Raw genomic sequence first — 22,946 nt, 5'->3', positions numbered from 1 at the left:
CACGAACAGTGTGTTGAGCCCAGCAGTGAGTGCACCATATGCCACACTGTGTAAAAGCCCCACAACCAGCCTTGAGTTGCGTTGCTTTTTCCTGGTAATATAAAAAGCATTATCATTTATGGCTCAGTCACATTAGAGTAAAAATAGGATGGCAGCCTCCTTGCAATTAGGAAAAATCAATGGTTGCCCGGTAGGGCTGGGAATTGAGAAGAGAAATGGTTCCCAGTTATTTCGTTCCTTGGAATTGTTAGTCTGCCTGCCTATCGATTCTGCTTATCGGTGAAACCTGCTCTACAGTCAGCTGATTTCGGTTCGTGTGCCAGAGCAGGACAACAATGGCAAAATCTACAGCATGGATATGGACATATGGACATTTTATGGACATTTTTATTTATTTTTATTGGTGGTTAAGTGCAAACTGCATCCAGGACAAAAACAACTGCATGCTGCATGCTGGCTCTTTTTAAACATATGCACAGATAGCATGCTATCACTAAGCTAGCCAAGAACGCAGAGTGATGTTAAAGCTGTCAGCTTTATGTCCATACCTAAATATTAAGAACAATCATATTAGGATAGGAATTTGTGTTGGTGTGTGGGATTGTAGCCTCACGTTTATATTTTGTTAACTGGTAACTATGAAACAATGCATTTCAGGTCATTTTACAAAGAAATCTGAAAGTACTTTAATAACTTTGTTATTAGTTAGATCCATGTCATAGATCTTCAAAGCGATCAAAGCAGTTACACTATTGCTGTGTTTCACGAACAAAATCCATTTCTCAATTTCTAAGCTTATGTTAATGCCAAGGTACTTGGCATATAAAAATTCCATCAATTTAATATGACTGTCTTTTTTTAAGATTCAGATTCCTTTATTGTCACACAGTTGATACATGACACATGCTGAACAAAAATATACCCAGAAAAAAACAAGAAAATCATAATAATAACGGGACCATGTTTAAAAAGCCTGTAGTCCAACTGTCTGTTACACAGTAGTCGAATAAAATAAAAATAAAGATGGTATTGCACATGTATAGAACATGAAAAAAATAAAAACAATATATGAAAAGAAAATCATTTTCAGAGATTAGAGGAAACCGAGAAAAGACTGTATCCATCTTTTCATGTAGCAAATAATTTGCTCAAATCAGAAACTCTAACTCATCATCCCTTTACTGCTTGACAAGATGTCTGCACTTCTCAAAAATATCTCTTCTCTTGAAGGCTGAACTCCAGTGTCCTACAAAAGGACAACAAATACACAAAAAGAAACACAGGCAGTTCATCTTGACCCAGTCGCTGTGTCTGCACTAGCTGTCGTGGCGCTGATAAGTCAAGATCTTCACAACAAACCTCCTCTGCTCTCTCTCCTCTCGTCCTGCTGTGCTTATTGTTGCGGGGTTCATGAGAGTGATGCCGGGACTTTCCCACCACACTTATGGGAGCTGACACTGAACTGTCCTCCCTTGTGTTTACAATTCATTATGACAATAAGACCCCTCTGGGACACCCGTCTCAAACTCAGACCCATGAGCTTGGAGATGCAGCCCAAGTGTCTTGTCTGATGCGGTTGGTAGTCCTGAGTGCTATAGCCTCGAATCTCATGAACAAAATGCCAACATGGAAGTCAGGTAGGTTTGCAAGATCAACGAGGAAATATACAGAAAAGCGTTCCTGCAAGTAAACAAATTTGATTGGCAGCTCCATACATTTTAATGTCAAGCCAGTTTATTGTGTTCTGTTGCCTGGAGCTACTTCCATCAAAAGCCACAGAGATAATCACACATATCAAAAAGGACAGAGGCAGAAGATGACAGGCTATTTTCTAAGATAGGACCTACTCAGTAAATAGCTTGTAATAAATTGGAAGAAATGCAAAGCTTGAAAAAAATGATGTTATTGATTTTTATGCTGCCCTCACAGCGTTTTCAGCAGAGCTAGACGTAAACCTACATGTCCTTGATCCCTGGTAAAGAACGCCAGGCTTTAAGCTAAATGACCACCTTTATTGGGGGCTCCATTGACGAGTATGTATATAGATGCATCAAGCTGGTTGTTTTTGTATTTTTGTTCCTTCTATTTGTCTCTGCTGTTTAAAATATAGGTAATGTGATTTATGAAAACTGCCATGAAGGCAGCAAGCTGAAATGCGATGGAACAAGTAATAGAGTTATTTTATATACTAGCAAATGTTTCTGGAGTTATAATCTTCAGACTATATCCAATCAGCTCTTAGCAAGTTTATTTGCATCATTTTTGGTAATAATCCTGTAAAAGCAAAGTTTCTGTAAATTAAAATAGAATGCAATGATTTGCAAATATTGTGAATCCATATGTTATATATAATAGAATATAGACCTTTTTTCACATGTCTGAACTGAGAAATTGCACCATTATAAGAAAAATATTAGCTCATTTTGAATTCAACAAAAGCAGGACTTTACAAAAAAGTTGGCATGGAGGAGGCAAAAGACTGGAAAAGTAAGCTGTCCCAAAAAGAAAGATTCAAAAACATTAGCAACTAATTTGGCGGATCAGCAACATGATTGGGCTTAAAAAGAAGTGCAGAGGTTCACCTGGAATTCTACAATTATACAAATTGTGGAAAAAATTCAAAGTAATGTTCTTCTACATAAACTATGACTATATTTGTGTTGTGAACACCATTAGTGTAACACAATGCAATTCAACAGAATCTTAGATTAACCGTAGAACTGGACAAATCTCCTTCTTTAAACAGTTTCAATGAAGCATGAATATCTCCCTGAACGGGGACGTAACAATCAACAAGGATTGTTGGATCCATTGCAACACAATTCTGACTCCCAGTTGCAGCTGAGTGCAGAGTGCCCATTTACTACAATGCTTCAGGCAGTGTTTTAAACCTTTGGCTTTGTATGTAAAGGATCTCAATGATATGTTCACTGCAGCCACACAGTCAAGGCTGTAAGCGAGGAAGGGCCATCTGTCTGTCTGTCTGTCTGTCTGTCTGTCTGTCTCTCTCACCATTAAGAAAAACAGGACAAAGGTCCTGTGGGACTTTAAATTCCAGACAGACAAGCGGTTGTTGGTCTACCAACCAGATAAACTGGTTGTTGACAAGGAGCCGAAGACAGCAGTTGTGATAGATGTGGCAATTCCAGGAGGGTGTGTGTGTGTGTGTGTGTGTGTGTGTGTGTGTGTGTGTGTGTGTGTAGGTATGTGAGTGCGTGTGTGCGAGGATCTCTGGCTCTCTTCCACATTGTGTCTTTTGTCCCATCTTCCGCCCCCTCACCACCAACCAGTTGCAGTAGATTGGTGCCCCTCCCTGGTTCTGCAAGAGGTTTCTTCCTGTTAAAAGGGAGTTTTTCCTTCCTACTGTTACAAAGTGCTCGCTCAAAGGGGGCCATTAGATTGTCTCTGTCACTGTCGGGTCTTTATCTTAAAATAGAAAGTGCCTCGAGGTGACTGTTAGCGTAATTTAAAAATATAAAAATATAAAAAAATGGAATTGAATTGTGTGGCCGTGTATGTCTTTGTGTGCTTGTGTGTCACCATGTGACATACCTGGAGCTATACTGGCTGAAACACCCTGACTCAGTCTGTTTATGTTGTAAGTGCAATTTAACATCAATCATTACTTATTTAACTCATATGATTAACTGAATAAAAATAGCAGCAGATAAAACTCCAATTACTGGTGATAGACTCTGCTCAAATTTCATTGGACGGACTGATACAATCAGTGAGGCATCCTGCCAGTAATGTAATAGATATTGTCCGGACTTACTCCATGTCTATAAACACTGGCTGTGTAGCCAATACAATAGCAGCAGCTGCAGGACGCCAGCATTGTTTACACCAGAGCTGGTCATTGCTATGCTCTTGGATGTGGTTTGGTGTTTTGTTTCGTTTTTTGGTGTGTGCATGTTTTAATTAATGCAAATTAAAATCAATAAAGCTACAAGTGTAAGACACGCATAATTTAGTATTAGAAGTAGATGCTGTAGGATATATGTGCAGATATGTGGCTGAAGAGCCACTCCATGATAGACAGGATGTTTAAATATGTTTTGTGGAAAAAATATAAACTCAGTTTTCTTTCCTTACATGAGCCTAATTACACCCAGCCTTTCAGTTAATGGTAAGCTAAGTAAGATAAGTTAATGTTGCCCTGCTAATAGTCATTACAAAACTGTCACTCGGTTAAGAGGTGGTTTAAAGTTTGGGAAGGAGGGGCTTTATTTCAATCTCCACAGTTCAGAATAAAAATATGGGTTTTAATGTATTTGGGAATTCAAATGGGTACCAGCCTTCCTCAAGTTTAACACAAGTTAAAACAAGTCTACATGAGAGCGAATTAAGTGAGGATCAGGTCCTTAGAACTTGTTCTGCTAGTCTCCTATTGTGCTTTGTTACTTTATCCCAAGGGTGAGCTTAGCACACGAGGAGGGGGATGATGAGGGGGATGAGGGGAAAAAACACATAGAAAAGCTTTATTAATATCACTAATATGATTGTTAATAATGTGTGTAGACATATTTGGAATGAGCATAAAGAAAAAAGGATGTGGGCCAGCCAGACTGTCAATATTCACTCCAAAATGTAAAAAATGGGCAAAATGTGTCTGCTCAGGACTAGGAATGGGTATCGTTTAGGTTTGATACCAGTGCCAAACCGGTACTTTTGAAACGGTGCCGGTGCTTAAACGGTGCTCAAACCGGTGCTCGAACCGGTGCTTAAAGAATAGAGAACACAAACTTTGTCAAAATCTTACGTACCACTGCTGTCACTGCGTTACAATACTATATAGAGTAAAGGTTTCTGCGTAGGATGGAAATGTGATGCTTTAGGAGTGGCTCATACAATCTAGTCTTTGTTTTTGTACAAAGCTTCTTGCAGTTCCCACTAGACCTTTAAAGTCCCCCTCAAATGTTCCCAAGATCTTGTTCTTTTATCCTTTAAAAAAATGCCTGAGAGGAATGAACTTCCTGTCTGAGTACCAGTGGAATAACATTTTCAATGATAAGTCTTCCCTGCTCATGTAGGAATACTGCCGTAGCAGGTAAGCCGTTTCAGTATCTTTGTACGAGATAAATGTCAGGTAAGCTTAGCAGTTGTCTGAATTGACAGGATCTGACAAAAAATGGAAGAGAACCCCAAATGATGTAAGTGAGAATTATACAATTCAACATATTTAAAATATATTACAAGGGATGAGTGAGGAAGCCAGAAGGAGAATGGGCATTGTGCCTACTTATGATGTGATTTAGATGGTCCGGTGACACGTGTATGTGACAAGTGACAACCTTCATTTTTTTTTCAAATGATAATTTAAACATAATAGATAATTATAAATATAAAATGTAAAAAATAAATATAAAAAATGTCAGTAAAAAATCTCAATCACCTGACTAACATCTTTAAATCCAGGATTTACAAGAAAGGAACATTTAAAAAGAACAGGCACAAAGGCCGAAATATGCTTTGAGCACATTCATATACTTTCTATATATAATCTGGAAGATGGCCATAAGTGGTGGGAACAAAGCAGGGTCTGGGTCGCTGTACTGTACATGTTATAATAGTTGGTGGTGAGGTTGGGGTCTGTGTCCTCTTGTTTGATTCAGGAACTGTAATTTCTTGAAATTTCATAATCCTGGACGCTAAAAATCTACAAGGAATGAGAGTCGTCTCTAATATTTACAGAATTATCTCATTGTTTTTGTTAAATTCTACCAGTTCCATAAACAGTTGAGCTCATCTTTCGTGGCGTTATCACGTTGAAGTGATAATACAGTGAGCATTTTACTCGCAGTTAATGGGAAATACTAATAAATACAGTTTAACATCATCTGTGTCCCACAGAGCAGCGTGCAGACACACCATCAACAAGCTGCCCACACAACAGTGTAAGAGTGTCTAAAATAAGAGTGACGATAATGAACTTGCTGAACTCTAGCTCTGCTAAAACTATCAAAAATGTTATAAATGTTGGGAAGTTGATGTCAGAAACATGGGAACATGGGTGGGCCTAAACCGAGAACAAGGGGCCACGATGACTCTGCTGTCATCAGGTGTCCGGTTCTCTGTCACCACTTGGCTGCAGCCCAAGTTCTTTTCTTGTCCTTATTATTTGTTATTGAGCTCGAGTTTTTGAAAAGCCAGGGTGAGTGAAAGTATTTGGCAAACGCACCGTGATATAAGAATTTTAGAGGATGGTAAATCCAATTTCACCAAACAGTTAACTTCATTATCATAGATTGTAGCAGTGCTGTCAGTTTGTTAACAGTAACAACTGCAGCTTATGTCCGAGTCTTTCATGTAAAGTTCGCTTGAGAAATAATTAAGCAGTAGAAATATTGACTGTGATTATCCTGAGTGCACGCGTTTCTCAGCAGTTCTGACTCTGCTGTTCACTAAGATGTTCTGGGATGTCTAGTGGTTAATTTCCTGCTTCTCTCTCCATTTCCACTACATAACATGTCCCCAAAATAATACAAAGGGAGCTGTGGATTCTACCTGTTTTGTTTTTAATAACCAGTAAACTGAGTGTAAGTGTTCACCTAAATGTTATTCAGTATTCTTTAAGTTTGTTTTTATATTTAAAGACTTTATCATGGCTTCCTTCTTTCCTCAGCTAAACTAGACTGTTGAGATCATCACTGACACGTTCAGCGTGTCCAGTAATGATGATGAACCATCTGACTTTGTTTTATTTCATTTTATTGCCAAAACTGCAATTTGGCACATAACAAGGCTGCACTTCCACTGAACAAGTTAGCTGTGACTCCTGGCAACTCGTATCGTAATCGGATGTATTTATAACCCGACAGTGTGTACAGTAAAGACGGCATTTTTCACTCTGGTTTAAGAACAAGAAAACAAAGAAGGTGTGACAGCACGCTGATGCTGACCTTCACATATCACCGATACTGATGAGGGTTTGTGAAGAAGCTGAAAATAAAACACAGCTTTAAAGTATTATTCATGTGAACTGTGCTAATAAGCTGGTGTAACACAAATTTAGCCTCCCCTGTGAACTCAGGGTGCTCGGTTTTTAACAAAATGAACAGGCCTCACAGGAAAACTGCTTGTACCTGCGGAAGATTGCCATTGTGTGGTTTAGATGATTTTTTATGAGCGTTTGTGTATGCATATGCGTGCATGCTTGTGTCCTGGAAGAGGCCAAGTTGTTTAGTGAAGTCTGCAAGGTGTTTCAGCACGGCTGATAGTGTTGCATTACTGTCTTCCTGTTTCCGCTGTTTGACTGTCAACAGGAATGTTTGGCAAACAGCCTCCCAGTTAGTGCCTCAGCACTGACCCACACACACACACTTTACATTCATCCTTTACATTCCTCCTAATCTAACACTATCCAAACCTCAGATCTACTTTGCATGCTTAAAGCAAAAACCTGTATAATTGCAGTTCATTGTGGAAACAATTGTATGCATCCAGATTTCTTTTGCATAGCAGGATAATGATATTTTGTTACCACCGGTTATGATACACTTGGCAATGAGGCTTTGTTTTAACATTTTCAACTTGTTTCCAGATCTCAGATCTATTCTTAACAGCACTTTTACAAGTGAGAAGCGGAGCTCACATTCCAAAACCATCTTTGTTCTCAAGGTTAGATTTACAGTTCAGACAAAGTCACACACACGTGACTCCGACCTTTTCTCAGACACAGGTCAGGATCTTGTGTCTAGATGCTCCACTGTCTCGTATTACGGCGCAGACACTAGACTAAAGAAAGAATAAATAAAGGGTTATATTACTGCTACTAACCACGGTGGAACAGTGGTTAGGATGCTTGCCTCACAGCAAGAAGGACCCGAGTTCAATTCTTCTATCTGACTTATTTATAAGCCACTGTTCTCCCCGTGTTTGGGTCTATTCTCTCCGAGTACTCTGGCTTCCTCCCACAGTCCAAAGACATGCAGTTAGTGGGGTTAGGTTAATTGGAATCTAAGCTGCCCGGAGGTGTGAATGCAAGTGTGAATAGATGTCTGTCTCTATGTGCTGTCCCTGTGACAGACTGGCGACCTGTCCAGGCTGTACACTGCCTCTCGCCCTGTGGTAGCTGGGATACGCTCCAACCCCCATGCATCCCTGAATTGGAAGAGAATGGATGGATAGATGAACTATTAACTAACCTAGACTTATCTTAAAGGCATGTTTTGCTCACCACACTTCATGCTTTGGAGCACAAATACAGATTTATAACCAACTTTTTTAAGTTTCCTGTTTAGGCTGAGATTAATGGGGGGGGGGGGGGGGTTCTGTTATGCAAAGATGAAAGTGTTTTAAAGATTTTCTGAAAAAATGACTTTGTGGCCATATTCTTTCTTTAATATGTTTACAAACCAAAATACAGAACAACCAATGGTCACATAAATATCAGTGTTAAGAAATACATACATACACCTTACCAGTAATAACTACTGTAATATGAGATTAAAAACACTGAACAACTGTATAAACATCATAGAAAATGAAATTAGACTGAAACAGATATTGAGGATTATAAAGAGAATTTGCTATTTTGTACATCTGAATGTATAATCAATATTACTGTATCATATCTAATGCACTCAGAATATCTTATAACAAAAGTAGCGTACTACAAGTTTTGCTGATGAGCTCACTATGTAGTCTTCTAACATAGAACATCCTACATAAGCAGTAGGAACACAGCCTATATTATCTTATTAAGTGGTGACAAAGTACACTGATCACATGACTTCAACTCGCTGCTACTGACTTTATAATGATGTAAAAAGCTTTGACTTGTATGGGTGCGCTAAAGTATGAAAATAAAGTATGTTACATTTCATGTTATCCTGCTTAATGTTGCTTTGTGACATATTAAGAGTTGGTTACCTAGAGAAAAACCACAAACGCCAGAGGTGGCTACAACACAGGTGCACAATGAGAGGCACTTTGATTCGTTGCAGCATGTGGGGATGTGTCGTGGGGACTTAAATCTGTTTACTAAGGCACATTATGGGGACTTTTCTCCTTTATGGGGATAAAAAGCAAATCCTCATAAAGAGAAACAATAATATTTAAGCTGTAGACATGCTGAGGTTAGACTGAGGTTACATTTGGAGGGAAAATTAGTTTAGGCAATGACTAATTAAGGCGAAGGTTTGGAGTTAGTATCCTTGAAATGATTGAAAATCACAGTAATGTCCTTGTAAGTCTTGGGAACACGACATTGTAATTGTGCTGCTGCCAGTGCTGCCTTGACCTAATCTCCTCTGGCAGCAGATCAGACACTGCTGTGTTTTACTCTACTGCCCCGAACAGGTCGAAAGAGGCCGTCATTGTTCATACATGCACACACATTTCTAATTCCTTATTACTAATAAACCTGTTGAGCCTGTGGCCTCAAATCTTCTTTCACATAACATCTCTGCATAACTGTACCTTATGCAATATTTTTTCATAGGAATGTTAGGCGTTTTTAAAAAGAAGTTCTTTTAATACATCTGGGACTGCACAGAGAGCCTAACAGCAGGGAAGTAAAAGAAAGAAAGGGAAAATAAAGATGCTATCTGGATGAAGGAAAGCTGTATTTCTAGACCATGTCTAAAACTGAAATGAGAATTTATTAAAACTACAAAAAACTTTTGTTTGTTTTATTATTTATTTATCTCTACATTAACAGAAGCTACAAACAACTCACCCTCCCTCTGGTAATGACATCAAAGAATTTGTCAGAGAGGTATTTTTTTCAGTTTCTATATTTGCCAGCACTTATCATATCTATTTAAATGTGCACTGAACAGATAAACAGACACAGTGAGGTGAAGCTTCTTCCTAATCTCCAGATTTACATTTTAATAGGAATCCAAGTTTGGATGTTTATAAAAGCGACAGCGCCACACTTGGAAGGCTTTTGTTTAAGTTAAACAAGCCCATGTAAACTGGGAGCTCAGCCTTTACACTTAACTCCTATTCGAGTTATTGTTGCTTTCCTATCAGCTCAGAGCAGTTATTTTCTGACCATTATTTTCTGACCTCTGGCATCAACACAGCATTCTTGCCCAGAAAACCGCCCGCTCACTGAATATTTTCCCCTTTTCAGGCCAATCTCTGTAAATCCTACAGATGATCCCAGTGGCAAATCCCAGTAGATCAGCATTTTCTGAACCCTGTCTGACACTGGCAACCATGCCATCTTCAATGGGATTTTTGTGCAATTCATTGCTCACAATTTGTTGCGTCCATTGCACAAGACGAGTGAAGAAAAGAGTGTAGGCAGGGTGGAGATAAGTGTCAGGGGTGATTTGTGACAGAAGGATCAGAAGTGCTCGGGTGAGTGGCTTGGAGACAAAGTTAGAGATTCGAGGTTGAAATGGAGGGAGGGATAGTGGATATACTGAAGGAAGGATGTTGAAGATGGAACTGAGAAGGTGGAAAACAGGAAGACCTCACAGAGGTTCATGGATGTAATGAAGGAGGACATGTAGAAGTTGCTAGGGGTACTGTGAAAGAAGATGTTAGATGTACGCATCCCCTTTCTTCATTGCAACAACATGGAATATATTTCTTGTGTTGTAAGAGACCATCTCATCGGACCTCTATTGTACTTGGGAACAACGTCAGCGTTGCCCTTTTACATAGTCCGGCTTCTGCCCTCATACTGCAATCAGCTTTGAGCAAGGAGACAATGCCACTGTTTCAACTGCGTTTGCTGGGCAACCATTGCACCACTGTGTTGCCTCCACGCTTGCATGCTATCAGTTTTTAATCACATTGGTCGCTGATTGTGCAAGGTTTTTAAATGTTATCACCAAACGTGTATTAGTGAAACACTGTGAAAGTTGAATCATGCATCCCACATTTTGTGAACATTGCAAACAAAGAGGGACTCGCTCATTAAAACCATCCACGCACTATTAACGTTCAGGACCTATTCGAACATTTATGTTGACACTGTAAATTATGACATGAGCAGCAGCAATAGGACAATTAACTAGTTCAAAATCTTAAATCTAAAAGAATAAAACAGTGTTTGTCAATACGCTCTGTTGGTTAATGCAACATGTTCACAGTGACTGGAGATGAGTGTTGACTTTGCATCAGAAAGAAGAACTTCTGACTGCTGACAGGTGGCTTAAATGTGTGCATACATTTCTCAGAAAGCACATGCATGTGCATCACTCACATGGAAATGAAGCATGATAAATATCTGCAGCTGATATTACAAACCATAGTTGTGGTGACTCAGTGGAGAAAGATAACAGAACGGAGACGTGCTGGAAAATAAGCCCATGTCACTCTGGTTTATTTTACTTCTGTAAATAAGGACTGACAGCATGTCCGTGAGCAAGACTTGATCCTCCAGTTACTCCACTGTGGCTGCTGGACAGTCTTTATGTTACATTAACTTAGTTTCTTACCCTTTGATTCCATAGTTTGATTTGAGTACTAACCCTGCGCTCTGTGATGGGAGTTTAAGACGTGAAGGTTTTGTCACTGACATGTGGCTCTGCTGTTATCTAATGAGGAAGTGAAGTCTTTCATCTGTGCTCAGTGGGGACAGATGTGATCACAGTCCTTTGATTGTCGAGTGCTGTGAACTCAGCTGTGAAAGAGAGTCTTCAAGACAACGGCTCAGTGGGATCGCATCTAAACTGTCTTTCATATTATAAATATTCCTCTTCAGGAATGCAAGGTAAAAAGTCTTTCAGTGTTGATGTTTTCTTTCTTCTTCATTTACACTTTTGCATTTCTTCTTGACTTTTTTCTTTTCTTTTTTGCACCCCCCAAACCTCTTCGTTTGTATTTCCTTCCTTTCTCGTCTTGCTTCTTTCCTCCTCATGTTTCTTTCCATTTATTGAAAATAAAAAAAACCCCTCCCAGCTGGACAGGAGAGTCTTAGAGATTCTTTATTTATAATTAGACATCTAATATAATCACTGCAGGGCTTTGCTCTTCTATTGTAAGCCTGACACAATAGAATTTTAATAATTATCCAATACAGGTGTCCATTCCTATTCCCAGGGTGTCAAATATTGCCATTTTGTCACAGATACTGTATCTCACAGATATGCACAAGATGCCCTTTGGCACTGTTGCTGTAGGAGAAGTGTCATAGTGTTTCATCGAGACCCTTTGAGGTTAGATTTTAACACACTGGGAAATCTCAAACAGTTGATAAAGTGCAAAATATTTTCCTATCACTAGTAGGTGAAAGGAAACAGCAATTAAAAGTCAAACTAACAGAATAAAGGGAGGCTCTCAAACAGGATGTTCTTCTAGTTGACAGTCTGGTAATTTATGCCACTTCCACCTTTCCTGCCTCTGTATGTCACTCGAGTGTTTGCTTTCTGGACTAGTACCATCACATCACCTTGTACATATTTCCGTGACACCAGCAGCTTCTGACCAAATGGTGCAATTTGCCAAAGAACGTAAAAACGGAATTACCTACGGAGGCCACAAAAGGTCACACATTTAGCTAATGCAAATGCTCAAAGTACAGTGGGTGTGCTCACAGCTACTGAGGAATGAACCAAAAAATGTGTTGCATAACTGGCACATCATCTCCTCTTCCTGTATCACCTATAGCTCATTTCCTTAAAATGCCAAGCTTTGTCTTTCACCGGGGTTACAGGGGTTAGTTTCTCTCTTATGGAATTAACAAAAATAGCAGAAAATATTAAAAACGAGCAGAAACATGAAACATTCATCTATCAGCTGACACACCTTTGACATTTTAGAACATAAAAAAATGACAATTTACCACAAGAGTGGTGAGTAATTATCTCTGCAACGAATGTGTGTGTTTGACAACAGATTAGGGCAGAGCTGTGGCCCAGTTGTGGTCACCTTATCAAAATCAATGTTTCCTAAACATAGCTTTTTTTTAATCGTGTCACTGAGGAAATGTCCTAGCATAGCACTCTCCTGTGTTTGTATATATGACAGTAGCTGTCAGCTCAGTCCAAAATCATTGATCACTGAACTGGCATCTCTGAGGCCCCTTCCTGGATTTGCAACCGGGAAGTAAGCTCACTTGTTCAGCATGTCTGCCAGTTGCAGTCTCCCCTAATTATGAAGTATGGCATCATTTTTCAACACTGCTACCTCAGTAATGTTGAGGGATTTTTCAGCTGAAGTTCTGCGGTCTGGTCTCTTTCAGTACTGACTAATAGATTTCCATAAAATTTTCTGCGTATTTCCCCAAGTAAGAGTTTTGCACCAAACATTGAATTTGCATCCTTTGGATCCTTTGGAGCAGCGTGGTTCATAATGTTCAAAAATATATTTGATTAAAAAAATACATCAAAGTTATCCAATACGTGAAATATAGAAATTAAAGAGGTAATCAGCTTCTCGTCCTGCTCCTTCTGTCATTGTATGTGTTTGGGTGAAAATTCTGTCTCTCTCTGACTTTATGTTTGCATGTTATGCAAAAGCTTTGTGATTTACGGTTTGTCAGCATGTGCTGTGTTATTGTGCTGGGTAGTAGAGATTGACTGTTTCACATGCTTTGTCTTTTCTTGCACACACTTTTCTGAATGTTTGGAGCAGCAAAATTCAATATATTAGTAGACAAGTGCTTGTTGTGTTATATGAAGGGTGTGTTCATTCCACGCAGTTTTGAGTGGTCTGTTTTCACCAGGAGAAGGATCCCATTCAGTTCAAATATCCAAAGCAAATACCTGAAAATGCTTGTTGGAGTTTTCAGTTATTGCACATTAAAAATCTATGTAAAAGGCAAATAGATGCAAGACAAGACAGAATAAACTGTCTTTTGACCAGTACAACTCTGGGGAATGTAAATTTCTGCAATTTTTTTTTAATATTTTAAGTTTTAGTCACAGTTATTCCAAATTCATGCTTTCCCAAAATCCCCCAAATACCAAAACTGTCATCAAAATAGATATAAATGGTCCAAAAGATAAGACAGTACTGTAAGATGTACCACTTGTTTAAATGGCCTTGGATAAATGTTGGATAAATAGACCCCTATAAGTTTTTTTTATATAGTTCTGTTTCAGTATTTATATTATTATGCAAAAACAAATTTAAAAAAACATTTTCTAATTACAAATTATCTTAACTTATTGCTCTCTCTTTCTCTTTCTTGCAGATTTTCAGAACTTGCGAATAAACAGGTCCAGTCCACCGAAGCTGTGTAAAGTCATTCCTGCCTCACCGGCAGCATCTCTGAGGGGTTTTGTGTGTCATCAGGACCTTGAGACACAACGGCACACACAAAGTGATGCTCAGGCTCATCGCTCTCACGGTAGACCTGGCAGACCTCTAATCTCTAAAAGATTGATGAGGTCTTCTCCAGGCTCAGGAAGCCTGGCATGGCACTGATAAGGCAGCTTTCATTTCACCACATTATATAGCTCACTCCTTCCCTTCTTCACCTCTTATACTGGAGGACAAAGGCCGGCCTGGAAGCGTGAAAGAGGATTATAACATGTCAAGTCAAGAGGACAGTGGTTTAAGAATAGGAGAGATTCCCTGGAAATAACACGTATGTTTTCCTCCATTGCCTCGTGTGGGACTGCTGAGCAGGACGTCAGAGTCATCATGTCACTGTCAAACTGCTGGAGCTGGAACATAGTGAAACTACAGAAGGGAAAAATGCAAAGCTGAGAGTAGCTGAACACACTTCGCACACCTGCAGATAGTCTGATACATGACAATGTGCAACATCACCTTCTGTAATGTGGATAGTAAGGTGGACCAGTTCTTTCAGCCCACACTCTACATCATAGTCATCGTTCTTGGGCTGCCGACTAACTGCATGGCCCTGTGGGCCGCCTACATGCAGGTGAGAGACACATACCCACAGTTTTCCACCTCCAATGGCCTCAAATGTATCAGACTATCAGACAGTGGTTTCCAAATTGGGGTTAGAACCTACTATTTACATAGTAAAACAATCCAAGTGTTCATCCACTTTAGATGTCTGGCATACGTATAAGTCATTCAAATATCTTTTTTTTTTCTAGCCATAGTTCTTTTTTTTTTGTGAATCATCACAAAATCAAACTCTGGTGGTTTCTGGGGTTCCCTTTGTAGAAATCCAGAAACATTCCTATGACTGCACTAAAAACAAAACAGTTCACAAAAAGCAACACAGCACTGAGTGTAACTAAGGGTAACACACAATTGTGGTTAATGACGCTTGTCAGTTACGTCGCATGTTCAACGTTGCCTGCCAGATACGGTCAAAAGAGCCTTTGGGATATTTTCTCACCAGCATCAAACTTGTACTGCGTTTCCCACAGACTGTCAGTTTGCTTTGGCAGCAAGAGGAAGGATTGTTAATGACTTTTATTCATAAAGCTCAGCAACTCGTGTTTTTCAGAAAGAGCCATCATTAAAGTAAGCAACATTTCATGTTACATTATTTGTCTTTCATGTCAGCATCAGGGCACATTTTTACAGTTCAGATGACCATAGGAGTGCTGGGTCAGGTGCATTATGGTCATTGTTGCTACCACGCTTTGCAGCATTAACCAGATCACCGGCTTCAATAATGATAGTACTCAAACTGAATACCAGTTATACCTAAATACTTTGTATATGCAGTAATTCAGTGTTCAGCCAAAAACATTTTCTAAGGCATGTGTGAGCCAGACGTTCATTGCACAACACTAAAGGTAACAAAGGGCAAATATTCAGACCAAACACAATCAGCCTTTCAAATTCTCCTGTGTTTTGACTTCCAGGAAACCAAATCATTTGCAGCTGAGGCAAATATGCATCGCACCTTGTTTGCATTCTCTGATCTGTTGGAGAGATTGCATGCAAAGGATAGCTGGCTCACCAATTTTAAGCAAACATGTTAGTCTTGTTCAGATTTGAATCTTCACCTTCTCCCCTTTGCACCAGGTACGCCAACGCAATGAGCTTGGCATCTACCTGATTAACCTGTCGGTGGCTGACCTCCTCTACATTGCCACTCTTCCTCTGTGGATTGACTATTTCCTTCATCACGATAACTGGATCCACGGTCAGGAGAGCTGCAAGCTATTTGGCTTCATCTTCTATACTAATATCTATGTCAGCATCGCGTTCCTGTGCTGCATATCACTGGACAGGTACCTGGCTGTGGCATACCCTCTGCGCTTTGTGAAAGTTCGACGAATCAAAACAGGTTTGTATGCAACATAAACTTGATCCCTGTGAAGGGAAGAATCTAAAAACATGTTGCACTAAAAAACTTGTACCTCTTTACATGCGTTCTGCGAGTTTTCCATTTTAAGTCCAATCAAGTCATCTTCCCATTCACCTCTGGACCACTTCCAGCTGTTTTTAGATCACTCCAAGGATGCCTCTCTCATGTGTTTGTGACAATTAATTTGTCCCCATGATCCAAACTGGCTGTATGCATGTATATATGAGTGTGAATGGTTGTCTGCTTTTCTGTCAGCCCTGCGGTAAACTGCTGAAATGTCCAGGGTGTGGTGTGCTTCTCGCCCTGTGAGAGTGGGGATAGACTAAATGGATGGATGGATGGCTCAGACTTACTGTAATGGCTTGTGGTGTTTGAGGGAGAACAATCAGTGGTTCATACACTATACACACTGAGGTTTTATGCGTTCCTATAATTTGTCTGTGTTACAAGAATTACGTTCAAGAAATGGACAAGATCCAGCGCATATTGCAATGCTCAAATTCAATAAATAAGGGAATTGGACGTCCACAGAGTGACCAAAATGTACATGAGATATAGAAATGGAAGTTATCAAGGTATTTAATGTTTGCTCTCTTTGTCTTTCCTCTCCTTTGCTTCCTGCAGCTATCCTCGTCAGCACCATTGTGTGGATCATTGAGATTGTAGCAAACTCTGCTCCTCTCTTCCATGATGAGCTCTTCCAGGACCGGTTCAATCACACCTTCTGCTTTGAGAAATATCCAATGCAGGAATGGGTAGCAGGCATGAACCTCTACAGGTCATTTCTTGGCTTCCTTGCTCCGTGGACGGCAATGCTGGTCGCCTACCGAGGGATCCTTGCAGCAGTGCGTTGCAATGTCTCAACAGAGCGCCAGGAAAAGGCCAAAATTCAGCGGTTAGCTTTGAGTTTGATTCTCATTGTTTTGTTCTGCTTTGGACCATATCATATCCTCCTCCTGGTGCGGAGTGTCATGTTTTTACAGAAGCCATGTGACTGCAGCTCAGAGGAAACCTTGTTTGCAGCATACCATGTATCGTTGGCATTGACCAGCCTGAACTGCGTAGCTGACCCTATTTTGTACTGTTTCGTTAACGAGGGAGCTAGGAATGATGTCGGCCGAGCCCTGTCGGCTTTACTGTCAGTGGCCTGCAACAGGCGGCCCTCTTCTTCGCCTTCACATGCTGACATTCTCAATGCTGGTTCAGTAACCATGGACACACCGCTGTCAACAAAGAAGCAGCCTTGTGTGTATGCGGATCCAGGCAAGACCAACAACTACAAGACGGAACTGGTGGCTCTGAAGGAGGAGTGTCTACAGATGACCATCCTCAGGAAATAACTTAACTAGTTGGAACAAGTAGTAGCAGGTCCAAACTGATCAGCTCAGTGAGAGGCCGGCAGCTCCTAACAGTTCCAGGGTCTCATTTCTGACGGCCTAACGGGCTGAAATCAGATGCAACCAGTGGCTGCGGATGCACAGGGTTCAGTCAGTAGGTGACATATCAAAAAAGCAGAATAAGGATGGGATAAATGAAATAACAAAACACAGGGTCTGTGGTCATGTGAACAGACATGTGGGAGGATGAAATGCTTACGCAGCAAAACACAAAATTGTTAGGTGAATGAAAGATAGTCAAACCACTGGTTAGATTCTCACCACTGGTGATGCAAAAAGTAAAGTGTAGTCTGAGAGTGAAAGCTGAGGACAGATCATGCTGTCAATTTTGTCTGCTAACAAAAACCTTTGGACATTACATAAAAAACCCCTTAACACGTCAGGCTCAGACAGAAAGGTCGCGAAGCTCAGTTCTGTCTGATGGATTGAATGTTTTGTATTTAGAGCTGCAGTTTAACAGCCTCCACACAGCTACAGTGCATGCAGATGTTAGCATGCTAATGTCCTATTCTGCCCTAGCAATCTGGCTATGATCATCATGAAGTATCATCATGATAATGTGAAGTGTCTGATCAGAAGAAACTTTGGGCTGCTGAGTCAGGGGATCTCAAGCATCTGCAGGATTCAGCCACAGTAGACTTTTGCATTGGCCAATCTGGCCAGCAAATCGTTTTTGTCTTCAGTCTGAACCAAAGTGCAAGAAAGCTGACAAATCTGATGTCTGTGGGCGGTGTGGCTAATAAGGATTTTATCAACAAAATTTGATGACTTGGATTTTTGGACAATTTTTCCAGCGTGCCAGGAATCATTCACAAAGATACTGTTGAATATTTTTGAGAAATCCTCGAACAGACCACGCTCTGCATGGCTGAGTCCTATTAGTGGTCGAAACTCAAATGCACTTAAGAATATATCCCCACTTTGGGATATATAGAAGAAGCAGGATGGCGATTAAAAGGACAGAGGATTAATGGTCTCTTGAAAATGTCTTTATTATGGTGTTCAATTTTTAAAGGAATTTTTAAAAAGCCTTATGAAGTACCTCAGCTTGTAAACTGTGATGGCAAGAAGGCTTACAGTAGAGTTGTTGTATACCATGAGCCATGTTTTCTATTTTATTTTTTACAACACACAGCAAATAAACCTCCCTCCAGCGGGATATCAAAAAGAAATCTTAAAAGCCTTCAGATAAGTTTGAAAGTTTATTATTTTCCATTATTTTATGTTGTGGAGCTGAAGATCAGTGTCATACTTCAGACAAATGTGTATGCAATTAACAGTAGCTACTGGAATATGTGAGCATACATACCGCTAAATGAAAAATGTATTGCTTAAAAAATAATCAATGAATTCAAGCTGCACGCTTGGGCTAAAGAGTGCACACAGTTGACCAACAGTGATAACGTTTACATTGCAGTTACAGACAGGCCTTCTGGCTTAAACTATCCAGACTAATCTAATTTATATGTAGTACAAACTTTCAGATGAGTTTTCCTCCATTTGCATGTGCACCACTGCACAGCACTCATAATTCATCCTCGGCTTCCCTAAAATGGAAAGAAAATGTGCATTCGACTTTGATTGAAGTGACATCCCTGGCTGCTAATAACCTTTGTTATATTAGTGAAACAGATTCATAGATTTTTTATTTTTTTTATTTTGAAAGGCTTGATAAGGAAATCCTTCAGTAGCTGTAACTATTAAACCACTTTCAGAAGAACCAGTAGCAGGTTAAGGCGGAATTTAAATAGGAAATTTACTGTTATTGATGATTTATTTAAAATTAAAATATTAAAAATATATATACTTGACGCTGATTGTTTTAAATGTAAATATGGCTGACAATTTCTTAAATTTTTTTAATGATAAGCTTGGTCATATAAAGTAATTGCTACTGAAACCAGTGATGCACAAGCCCCGTATTAGGATGGATGTTGGTTCAATCCCGACTTTAAAAGATCACGCCAATCTATGTGTTTAGGAAAAAAGTTCACTTCAGTTGTCAGACTGATCTATAAATTTTATTTCAGTTTGGATTTGTTTACATCATACGATGCCCTGCTGGATGTTTAGAGACAAAGCAATGTGAATTTTCTGACGTGCGGTATTGCGGCTCAGATTATTCCAGTGCAATCAAATTATTTTGTGGATTCAGGTATCATGTTGCTGTTCCACATGCAGTATGGGACATATTTCGGAAAACATGTTTATGTTGTGCTGGCATGAAATCATTGCTAAATTCAGTGGAATAATGTAAAGTATCTGGACAAGTTCAGCTTGTTAATGTTGCCCTAAGTGTTGTCCTATGTGCCACTGGTTTTAATGTATCTATGTGTCAGTCCAAAGCAGGAGGTGCCAGGCTTCAAAATGTGTATTTGTTCAATAACAGTGTCAGTGAGAAATAAATTATGCATATAAAAAACTGCATCTTCCAGCGTGCATTTGTTTTGCACTTGCAAGCTAAAGCTGAAGCAGCTTTCTCGTGCTGGTGGCTTTTGAAATGGAAATTATTTAAGGGAAACAAGTCTATGCTTATCAGCATATTCTAATCTTTTCTTTCTTCTGTTTCTCTTCTTTCTTCTTTTTTAATGTCTTTTTTCCCTTCTGTTTTATCACAAGAATTAAACTGTTGACATTGTGATAAAATTGGTAAAGAAAGGTCAAGCATTGAGGCCCAAAGGAAGTGGGTAAAAGGTACAATTACTACTCAAAAGTAAATACCCAGTTGAGACACTACAACCTCTCACTTCACTTTTCTTTTAACACTATTTACTGTAGACAAACCTACACAGAAGGATTGATGTCATGAGATACAAATAAAGTGTATAGTCTGACTATTGTATTTAATTTAGAAAGACTTCACACAACTGCTTCTGCTGTGCTCTGTGAATTGCTAAGGTGCTGGAGAAGAGAGTCAAACCTCAGTTTCAGGAGGAACAATGTGTTTTTGTCCAGCGAACACACAACTCTTTAACTCTTCGAGGATACCTGAGGGTCTGTGAGAGTCACTCTACATGACTCAGGGTGATAGCTGTACAGGTGTAACAGTAACAGTGGGATAAACATATCTGCATTTATAAATGGCATAAAAAGGAGGAGTAATGATATATAAATAAATAATTCCAAATACCCTACTAATGCTTAATAGTGTGAAATTGTTATACAGTCCTACTGAACCCTCAAAATAAATGCGAAGTTCTGGCAAGTCATTCCTGTGTGTTTTAGGGATTTTTTTTTTTTAATGAGATTTCGACCATAACTTGGCAGCGTTAAAGGAGACAGCTCTACCCAGCAGACCTTTAAAAAATCCAGGTCAAAATTATTTGCCGAGATAAGCAAAACGTCTGCAGTACACAGAACCCTGCAAATGCAGGTAACAGATCACAGAGCAGCAGACAGAGCAAGTCTGGGATCCTGCCAACACAAAGTCACCTTCTTCACTCTTCACATTGTCTTGTTCCAACCTTCCTGTAAAGCTAATGAACAACATCAAGGTCATGCTGTACAACCTGTGTGTGTGTGTGTGTGTGTGTGTGTGTGTCTGCATGTATTTCAATGAGTGTCCTGCGTGTGCTTGCTTTTTTTTTTTTTAATTTCTGACACCGTGAGATGCGTCCTTCCTACTGTGATGCTTTAGATGCAACCCTATACTTACAGCCTGTCCTCATAAGGATGGACACATTCGAAATATCCTATACAAAACAGGCCAGTCTAAACAAGGAAGTATGAGAAGTGGGGAAAAAGGCAGATGTATTTGTGTGACATACAAAATGCACATACATATATCTATCTGTCTATCTGCATGTGTGTGTTTACTTTTCATTGGTGTTTTACAGCATTAAGCAAAAGGAAACTGAGCGGTCGCACATGCCTTTATGTTCTTAAGAGGAGAGAAAGGACAGACTCTCTCTCTGAGGGAACATTGTCTCTTGTCCTCTATGCGTCACTAAGTTCCCCTACTAAAGATTTATATATAGAAGCTCACCAGAGGTCACGCTGTCATTACCAGCAGCTCACCTGATGATGAGAGTGATTTATTATCCGATAAGAAACCCCGCTGGGACATAAAGAACAGTTGTGCAGGCTTTTTGCATTCAATATTTATATCTATTTCTATAGGCAGATAATATGTAAAAGAGCTTCAAAACAGCTGGAGAGATGAAACCTTTTGTTAAACAAACAATTCTGTGGAAGTTGTAGGCACACAAGGACAGGATGAGCAGTATAACACAACATTAAGATATTCTCTTTTAAGCTGATATAGATATTGATATATATACTAATATAGAGCAATTCTGAGTAACAACTTTGCAGCAGATGGGCTACAGCAGCAGAACATCTTGCCAGGTGCCACTCCTGCCAGCTCAGAACAGGAAAGTGAGGCTCCAGTTCAACTGTAAAAACATTACCTGATCTCAAGAGTCTCAATTTCTGGTGTGGCATTCAGATGGAAGGGTTGGAATTTGGCATGGATAACATGAAAGCATGAATCCATTCTACCTTGTAGTGACAGTTCAGGCTGGTGGGGGTGATGTCATGATGTGGGGGATACAATCTTGGCACACTTTTTGCCCTCTTAGTACCATTTGAACATTGTTTAAACTCCAGAGACAACCCAGGTATTGTTGCTGACCATGTCCATCCAGCCATCTTCTCACACACCACGTCACAAAGCTCAAATCATGTCAAACTGGTTTCTTCAACATCTCAGTGAAGTCGTAGCAATAAGTTCATTGTGCTCAAACAGCCTCCACATTCACTAGATCTCAGTCCAGCAGCGCACCTTTAGGATATGTTGAAATGATTTGCGTCATGGATGTGCAGCCAACACATCTGCAGCACCTGATGATATCATGTCAATACAGACCAAAATGTATCCAGCATCTAATCAAATCTAAGGACTAAGGTAGTGCTGAAAGCAAAAGGGCTCCAACCCCAAACTAGCAAGCTGTAACTAAAACTGCCTGGCAGGTGTATATTGCCTCTTGAAGCTTACTATAGATATTGAGTTTTTAAATTATTTATTTATTGTTTTATATTATTGAAAAAAGTTTTTCCAGCTTCAGTAGTTCACAGGATTATACAGATATATCCACAGATACCCAAAAGACAGCAAACTTGTAGTCTTCTGTTCTTTAGCATGTAACAACACTTAAAAAAATCCCTCAAAACAAATGGGAGTGAATGTGACATATTCAAACTTTACATGGTAAAACAATAATAAAGGTCAGTGCAGCAGAGGGTCAGTGCAATAGATCCTGTCTATAATAAAAGGTAAAATCACAACACTCACAAAAAAGTATGCATTTAGGTACCTTGACCTTAAGCAATAATAAAATTGTGCTGCACACATATAATCCTCTTACAACTGTATCTAATGTGACCCAGCATCCTTTTAA

General features: G+C 39.6%; 1 protein-coding gene across 2 annotated transcripts in view; it reads left to right on the top strand.

The window, feature by feature from the left end:
* The window catches only part of gpr4 (G protein-coupled receptor 4), a 46,289-nt gene extending 26,954 nt beyond the window's left edge, over positions 1–19,335 (top strand). Inside the window, exons 1-4 of one of the 2 annotated variants that reach the window (XM_005745010.1) lie at positions 11,561–11,677; positions 14,102–14,797; positions 15,865–16,129; positions 16,775–19,335. In XM_005745010.1, the coding sequence (XP_005745067.1) occupies positions 14,663–14,797; positions 15,865–16,129; positions 16,775–17,490 (1,116 nt within the window). In that variant the 5' untranslated portion in view covers positions 11,561–11,677; positions 14,102–14,662 and the 3' untranslated portion in view covers positions 17,491–19,335. Of the gene's footprint in view, positions 1–11,560; positions 11,678–14,101; positions 14,798–15,864; positions 16,130–16,774 lie in introns of those variants that run through there. The other variant, XM_005745009.1, reaches the window with a different exon arrangement.
* The last annotated feature ends 3,611 nt before the right edge of the window (positions 19,336–22,946 follow it).

Source organism: Pundamilia nyererei, unplaced genomic scaffold (genome assembly GCF_000239375.1).
Source record: "Pundamilia nyererei isolate P.nyererei 1_Seehausen unplaced genomic scaffold, PunNye1.0 scaffold00152, whole genome shotgun sequence".
Lineage (NCBI taxonomy): Eukaryota > Metazoa > Chordata > Actinopteri > Cichliformes > Cichlidae > Pundamilia > Pundamilia nyererei.
Note: the sequence above shows the minus strand (reverse complement) of the source record. Positions and strands in the feature narration are given on the sequence as shown.